We start from the raw sequence: 8,978 nt of genomic DNA on the forward strand, positions 1-8,978 counted from the left end.
TTATTTTTCATGCACCAACCGACTCGTGTTTAAATTGCCCTTCCTTGACAGATTTATCTTATGTTCAGGTCGGGTAGAAAAATGCGATTCTAAGTAGAATTAAGTCCAAAAACTTTTGTCTCTTGCCCTTTATAAGAATTCTCGAATTATTATATAAAAAATGAATTCTATTAAATACAATTTTATATATTATAATACAACAAAAAATGAATATTAAATGATAATCCCAATTAGTTACATTAACAAATGAAATTTGATATTTTGTGACTTCCGAAATTTAAAGGGTTTAATCTTGTTCTTGATTTGTAAAGTCACATCGAATTGCTTTTTTAAATATATTTTAAATTGTCTCAGACTAAACTAATTATGTATTCAATTTTATAACAATCTAGGTTCAATTTAAATTGCAATATAAATAATTAAGAAATTTTCTTATCGATGTTCATACGATGAAATTAGTGATAATTTTACAAGCATACAATGATTTGTTGATATTTAATTCCATTCTTTTAAACCAAATTATATGAATCGTAAAAAAGTTATAAATAAAATTTAAAAATTTACCTCGGTAGTATCTCCTTAATAATAAAAAATATATTAATCTGGCTACCTCATCATATAACAAACGAATCTTAAGTTAGCTTGTCAATAAATGCATCATAAACAAACATAACTTTTTATAGATCCGCTATACTCAATGCAGGTTATAGGGTAAGCATATCTCATTGTGACCCTGGATCGATAAAAACCGATGCCCCTCTTAACGTACTATGGGGAATATTCACGTGTTGGGTTAGGCTATTTTAATATTATAATATATATTTATTTAATTTATCCCTTTATACTTAGCCCTTATGAAAAATTTAAAATATCAAACTTCTACCATAAAAAAATTAAGAATTAAAGTATTTACTTCCTAAAAACAATGATAGTTTAAAAAAAAAGATTATTATAAAATTTATTTGATATCGGCAAATATCGATTGTCAAAGTTTTATTTTATTTTTTTATTAATCAAAATGAAATCAGGCTCTATTGAATAAAATCGATCCCGAAAAACTTAAAAGCGATATAGCCAAACGAATAATTAGTCAAAATTTTAAGTAACAATTATTTCTATCATTATAGTCTAAAATTATTATACCCCTTTTATCATTCATTATATACCTAACCATGGAAGTTTAAATATTTTCTTAAAAAACGCTCATTTGGGTAAGCCTTATAAGGAATTGAGTTTTTAAATAATAATATGGTACGGCTTATCTCCACCCCATCAATTATTACATTAATGGTCTTTTCTTTAGGCTAGTAATAATTGTCCACTTGTCAGCTTTGTTTTTAAGTAAACATTCAGGGGCAGGCGGGTTATTACTTTTCAACCACACACTTGGTGAGGGAAAGAAGAGGCAGTTGTTAAAGTGAAAAATTTATTTTTAAAGCTTATAAATGTACATTTCAAATCGATTATTATAAGTAAATATTTTAGGGAGATAAATAATTTTAAGCATCCTATTTTACTGCTGCCATCTAGATAATTAAGCTTGATCTCTCGACTGCCTATTGATGTTTTATGACAATATTATAACTTTTGATGATTTATTGGTGCCGGCTAGTTGATATCATGAATACTTTTAATTGACCGTAATAACAATTCACAATCCCAAATTTATGGGGTCTCATTGATTGACAATATAAAGCTAAGATATTATTATTTTTGCGATGCGAAGGGATCCTAGTAACATTTGTTGGGATCATCGGTTTTCGCTGGAATCCTTTGTTCGAACTCTTTAAAAAAGGCTAGGGCATGAGGGCCGAGCAATGTTAATGTCATGTCGATTATGGGTAAGAATTTAAGGTTAGTAGATAATGGTGGCAAATGTTTATTCATTTCAGCGTCTATAGGAGCATCGTATTGAACTACCATCTGTTTTCAAAGATTCTGTAGGCACTGCGTTCCTCGTGAATCTTTCAATATGATTTCATTCCCTCTACACATGAGATTGAAATTATGTGCCTAACAGAATGGATACTCAATCTTTAATTTAGAGACCTAGCTTGGTTATAAGCTACCTTACCGACAAAATCCAGTGGCATTGGCATAAGGTGACCCATTCATATCCTCACGTCTATCATGTTAGCCCATCATAATTTCACTCACAAAGTACTCTGACTTCTTGCTTCTACAGGCGACCCATCTTTGGAAATCTTTATCCTTAATCGACACACCTTTCCCGCGCATAAGAATGACTAGGATAACTCTTTAGTTGGCAACTCCGTTGCATAAATTAAATCTAGGAACCAATTCGAGAACTATTCCCTACTATTTTCTATCTCAGAAAGGAACGACAAATTTCTGAAGCCTTCCAATCGAAAACCTTGACCAACTGTTAAGCATCGATGAGCTACGTTAAGCCATCGATTTAAGACTTAATTGTGATATGGTAATACCTTATTACCTTCTCTGCTATATATCCGACAACTCCAAAAGCCACCTCTCTGCATTGCAAGCGTTGCTGAGTTAGATTTTTCAGACACTCAAAATGCAACGATACTCTAGCCAGCACATTAAAATCTGCCGCTATCTCTTCAACCCTTGAGCCCATTGAACTATACATTTCCTATGGTAAATGCTCAGATGAATCTAAAGTGATTCCTTGGGAGAAGGTGAATTCCTGACCTATAATTTTTCTGTATTAATCCTCTTGCGCCAATATAAATCGTATCTCACGGATGATGAGTTGAATAAACTTGCCATCGTTACCTACTTCATTCCTATCCATCGCCACGACATTTGAACTCTCACACCCTAGCCTTTTTTTAAAGAGCTAGGACAAAGGATCTCAATGAGAGTTACTATCTACGTCAGAGAATATCCTTGAGCATCGTCAAATTAGGGATTCTAGATACAGTCAACTAAAATTGTTCATTATGTGATCTTCCTAGACATGGCCTATAAATCTTAAAAAATGGAAATATTGTCATAAAATATTTAAGCAGTCGAGAGATCAAGCTTAATTATCAAATAGACGGAAGTAGTAAAATCGAAGATATAGGATGCAACAATCATAATTGAAATAATTTCTCTTCCTAAAATATTTATTTAATATAGTCCGATTTAAATGTTGATTGAATTTTTACGTTGATATAGTTAATATGATGTAAATTGATTAAAATAATTATGTATAATTAAAGCCCTGCAAAATGATTTTTTCTCTACCCAAACCCGATCCCGATCGGCGTCCGAATTTATTTTTTATGCTCGAACCCAACCCGAGCACAAATTAGTTAATCCAGCCCGAAACGGTACCTATTGAAATTTTTTTGAATAGTTCTTTGATAAAACAAAAATTATCAATTGAAATTATTTTATAAATTTATAACAGATAATATATATTTTATTTAATCTGTTAGAGTGATGTATAAAGGTGATAGATTTTTAAGTTAGAATACAAATCACAATCATAGGAAATTGTTAATTTGGGAAATGAAAAATGACATGTGATCCTGATTTACACTTTGATGAATTTTTAAGATTATTGAAGATATTTCTAATATTTAATTTTCGGGTCTCGAGTTGGCTCATAAAATATTTTCATACAAACTCAACCTCTATCACTTAAATTCAGCGGAATAATAAACGAGAGCCAAAATTTATTTGCAATATATTTTAAAAGCTACTAAAGAAAAAGAGTGACTAAAAATGATTCTATTTTTGTTTATTCACTACAATTAAAGAATTTAAAAATATTTAACTAGCTATATTTTTCCATAAACATTGCCCATTTTAGATGAGATGATTAACTTTAGGAAATAAAAAATGCACTTAATCATTCACGATGCACTCGGAAAATTTTAAAGTGTTTTTTATTTTTCCATTAGCTATTTTTTTGCATGGAAAATATTAATTTTTAATGCACTAGTTTAAAGATAGAGGGTTATAATATATTTACAAAAAATATAAAACTAAAACCATTATTTTCAGATTCAAAGCGGATTTCAAAACACACCCTTTAGCCATCCCGAAATCGATGAAATTTAATATGTGCCGTTTTCCTAATTTACCACCTAACTGGGGACCTCAGACAAAATCCGTGATTAAGAAAATTAAGATAACATGATTATATATTTTAAAAATGTAAAAATCGCGAAATATAAGTTAACGTTTTATTTTTCAAACAATTCATTTAAATCATATAAATTATTGTATTTTGATATAAATTATATACCTGACAAAACAAAAATTGATTTAAATGGTCGAATTTTTAAGCATAATATTATAGCCAAGACAGCCCTTTAATCTTAATTGTAATAAAATTTATTATTATGAGTAATGAACTGATCGACGATGGCTCTTTTTTTCTAAGACTTTCGTTCATACCAGTTTGGGCCTTACTCACTTTTTACACACATTTAAGCCTGCATGTACAATTTAATTTCGATAAAATTTATACTTGATATCTATGAAGAAATTTATTTAGTTACTGCTATTCCTCGACTGGGTGTGAAGTTTTCGCCAATTCCTTACTTTATTTTTTTAGTTAAGTTATTTGAATTTTTTATATTTTTATGAAAATCAAAAGTTTAATAATCCTTTATATGTACTTCGGATAAGAAAAATTATCTTTAACTAATACGTTTCCCACTTTAAAAAAACAATAACATTAAAGTTTATTTAAATTTAATCATTCATTAATGATAGCTACAAATATATATTTACCTTACACACTTTTATACTAATAAAATGTTACGACCAAGGTGAAATTATGTAAATATTGTTACTAACCAGAGTTGGGCAGGCTTTAAAAAAAGAATCATTAAATACAATACAAATATAGGTATCTTATAAATTCAAAAAGGTATAAAATTCTAATATCTTTTGCTAATTAACAGTATCTTATGTATAAAATACTTTTTATTAAAAAGTTTATTATTCTTTCCGCTCAATAAATTATATAGTCGACGAGGAAGTCAAGGTACAACTTATTGATCACAAAATATAGATATCAAAGCTTTTCCACTCAACTGTTAGGAATTGTCTGCAACCCAAAAATAAGAATCTAGTGATGTCTAAACCAACCAACAGAAGTAGAGAGAAAAATATCATTTATTACATTACATGTTATAATGAGCTGAAAGATAGATTCCAAATAATGGTTTATTCCTCCAGAGAATCTATTTTAAAATTCCTGAAATGGTTTTAAATAAATCTAAAATGAGGACTAATAAACTTAATAAAATATTCCAATAATAATTTATGATATTATCTATTTAACTATAATAATCAAACACAAAATTTATTTAAAAAAAAATTTAAAACATACAATTAACAAGTCGAAATCAGCATATAATTAAATTGTTAAGGGCGATCCAAAATACTGGACAGGGATATATAAATATATATATTTTATTCCACCTGTAAAATAAGTTAATTATTTAATCCAATAAATATGTGCAAGAAATCCTAAAATTAAATTATCCATTTTGTATACAATAAAATTGGTATGTCAAGATCAGATATAAGATAATAAATGAATACTAATTTTAGATTATAAAAATAGAGAAGAAAGTAAAATAACAAAATTCAAGAATCCATGAAAAAAAGAAAGTTCAAATATTATTAAATATTTTAAAGAATATATATTTTTAACTTTTGTCAATGAAATGAAAAAAATAGAAATCCTTTTAAAAAGAAAAGAAAGATAAAAAGACAATTTTTATGGCACTGCCCAACTGGTAGCACTCAGACGATATAAACAAACGATCGTAAAAAGATTGGGTGCTTCAGTAGAGTCTTTGTCGTAAAGTATGGAAGACTTAACAGTGACCTTCTTCATTAATTATGAGACTCATTATCGAAAATATCGATTACAAAAAAATAATAAATATAAAGTTGTATGAAGCGTTTCGGGATGCTCGCTCTTCGCTGCTCCTGATGTATTGAAGGCATGTTTGCCCAATCGGCCTGTTTATGACATCTAGCACATTTGTGTTATATGATCGAGTTAATGTTTAATCATATAGTCAAAGTAAAGCTAATTACTTGTCATGTTTCAAACAAAGGTTTTAATGAAGCTTCCTCTTAAGAATTATGTCCTGAACCATTGTATAAATCAGAAAGGTATGATCAATGATATCATAGACCTATCCCTATCTTTCTGCTTGGTTGAGAAGAGGAGTGTACCTTAGTATTGATCCAAAAAGAAAAAAGCCTTAACTAGTAAATAATCGGGAGAATGAAAGAAGTGGTCGCATGCCTATATTAGAGGAATCCGCAAATAGATAATGCGATTAGAGACCAAATTCCGATACCTCCACTGGAACTGGATAGTATTGCTTGCCAGTTTTTCCATTATTTCTTTGTTTTCTTGTAAATCTGAAGTTAGCAGTGTATTTTAAGGCACAGAGAATTTTGGGTTAATATTTTTATTAAACAATATTTCTTGTAAGCATGATATGAATATAAGAGTTCCTCAAAGTTTTGAAACTAAATATGCTTTTCTTAAAAAATTGTTTAATCGCACCTGAACCACCGTGAGAAGCTATAAAAGAATACAAATGTTGCAAATATATGTGCATGTCAGATAAATATTACTTCGTTCCGATCATCATGACCTAACAACTTTTGGTCCTCAAGCTCAGGGACTAATTAAAACTGGAAACACTATCTTTGGTCATAGGACGACAAAGAAAAGTTCCTTCGCCAAAGACTTGCAATCCAGCTCATCAACACTTGATAATGCTCTTATGAAAACTTGTCTACTATCTCTTTAAACCTTAGCAATCCAAACATCTGAAATAACTGGTTTTAAAAAGATAGGCCTCGAAAAGAAAGTAAATCACGAGCCGAGAGTTATATCATTGATCATACCACCAACTTTTAATACTTTATTCGATAGCATGCAAATCTCTATGACTGACTCACAGTTGTCACTAAAATAGAATCATTTTTAGTCTAGATTTATAAAGATAGATATATTCAAAGAAATAATTTGAATGGATGCTAATTTTTATTTTATAGTCGAAAACTACTAATACTACTGTGCTGGCATGGCACAATTGATTGCATCTATTATTCATTTTTTTAGAATATGAATTAGCTTATATCAATCTACTATGACGACAAATTCAAGAAAATTTCTAGCCGACTTATTTATTTGGGTTCCACGTCATTACAGAGAAACCATTACAGAGAATGTATTTTACAGAGAAACTTTTATAGAGAAAACAAAAATAGAGAATGCACTTGAAAACAATTATAGAGAATGTCGTTTATAGAGAAAATTTTATAGAGAAAGTTTTATATAGAGAATGACGTTTATAGAGAATGCACTTATAGAGAAAACAATTATAGAGAATGTCGTTTATAGAGAATAATTATTATAGAGAATTATTTTACAGAGAATGATTTTATAGAGAATGATTTTACAGAGAATGATTTTATAGAGAATGATTTTACAGAGAGTGATTTTATAGAGAATGATTTTACAGAGAATGATTTTATAGAGAATGTATTTTATAGAGAATTATTTTATAATGAATGTATTTTATAGAATTATTTTATAATGAATGTATTTTATAGTGAATTATTTTATAGAGAATTATTTTATAATGAATGTATTTTATAGAAATATTTTATAAAGAATGTATTTTATAGGGAATAATTTTATAATGAATGTATTTTATAGAATTATTTTATAATGAATGTATTTTATAGGGAATTATTTTATAGAGAATTATTTTATAATGAATGTATTTTATAGAATTATTTTATAAAGAATATTATTTTAAGAATTATTTTATAAAGAATTTTATTTAAGAATATGATTATTTTATAAAAAATGTTATATATAGTCATAGGAAAAAAAATTTCAATATTTGACATAATATTGTATATTAGAATTACCTTATATTAGAGAAATGGGTAGTTTTTCAATTATTACAATCGGTACAGAAAATTATTTGTTTATCTTTGCACAAGGTTTTTCGATTATTAGATGAATTAATGGTAGAACAAAATATTGACATGATTTGTAAGGAAAATCATATAGTAAAAGAATATAAAAATTTTTTACAAATTAAAATTTATTATTTAATTATACTTATTTAAATTAAGTAACTAGTTACTTTTTGCAGTTACTTTCTAAAAAATGTAGCCAGCTACAGTTACGATTTTGTAAATGTAACTAGTTATAAATATTTTAGCTATAGTGCAGCTAGTTAATGGTAACCACTTAATTTGACAAAACTAATGTAGAGATTTTCATTTATAAACTTTTTTATCTTCAGCAAAATTTATTTAGTTCTTACTTATATTATTATTTTTCTTGGGACACACCGATAATCCATTCTTAAGTTAAAGGTTATTTGTCACTAAGAGATGAACCAAATTTTGACATGATTAGTAAGGAATTTTATGAAATTAATTTTTAAAGATATTACTTTAACAATGTGACTTAAAGAATATGTTTAATACTGTTATATGAAGTTTTTATAAGATAAACCTTGATAATATACTGAGCTTAGCAATATTCATTTCGAAATATCAAATAAATTTCTATTCATAAAAAATCCAAATAAACATAGTATAAATAATATATACCAATATAAAAAATAAAATATGATTAAATTAAATTTAAATTATGGGATAAAGCCCATAAATAATCCAGCATTTGAATAAAAATCTTCAACAATTAGAAAAATCCTTTTGGATCTTTCGCGATATTCTATCTTTGACAGCGGAGCCAATAGCCCTAAAGAATATTGTTCCAGTTTGTAACAATTCAGGCTATCTTCGTATTTGAGAGCTAAAAATTAAAATGCTAAAATTTATAATATAATATAATTACTAACTCTTTATAAATTTCCAGATCGTTGGATGATGGTAACTTATATGAGACGAAAAACTTTGATGCCAGTCCTCTACTGAATTATTTGTATTCGGTTCACGAGATAGTGTCGATTCGTAGCAATTCCATAGAG

General features: G+C 27.8%; 1 protein-coding gene across 3 annotated transcripts in view; it reads left to right on the forward strand.

Moving 5' to 3' along the window:
- The window catches only part of LOC135925965 (tRNA (guanine(26)-N(2))-dimethyltransferase-like), a 30,221-nt gene extending 25,564 nt beyond the window's left edge, over positions 1 to 4,657 (forward strand). Inside the window, exons 11-14 of one of the 3 annotated variants that reach the window (XR_010571767.1) lie at positions 684 to 792; positions 1,029 to 1,102; positions 3,192 to 3,302; positions 3,982 to 4,113. Coding sequence is in view for 2 of the 3 variants with exons in the window: in XM_065461573.1 (XP_065317645.1) it covers positions 684 to 792; positions 1,029 to 1,102; positions 3,982 to 4,117 (319 nt within the window). In the remaining variant the exon portion in view is untranslated. Of the gene's footprint in view, positions 1 to 683; positions 793 to 1,028; positions 1,103 to 3,191; positions 3,303 to 3,981 lie in introns of all 3 variants that reach the window. The other 2 variants (XM_065461573.1, XM_065461574.1) reach the window with 2 other exon arrangements.
- Positions 4,658 to 8,978: the final 4,321 nt, after the last annotated feature.

This window comes from Gordionus sp. m RMFG-2023, chromosome 3 (assembly GCF_954871325.1).
Source record: "Gordionus sp. m RMFG-2023 chromosome 3, tfGorSpeb1-WG-v2, whole genome shotgun sequence".
Classification (NCBI taxonomy): domain Eukaryota; kingdom Metazoa; phylum Nematomorpha; class Gordioida; order Chordodea; family Parachordodidae; genus Gordionus; species Gordionus sp. m RMFG-2023.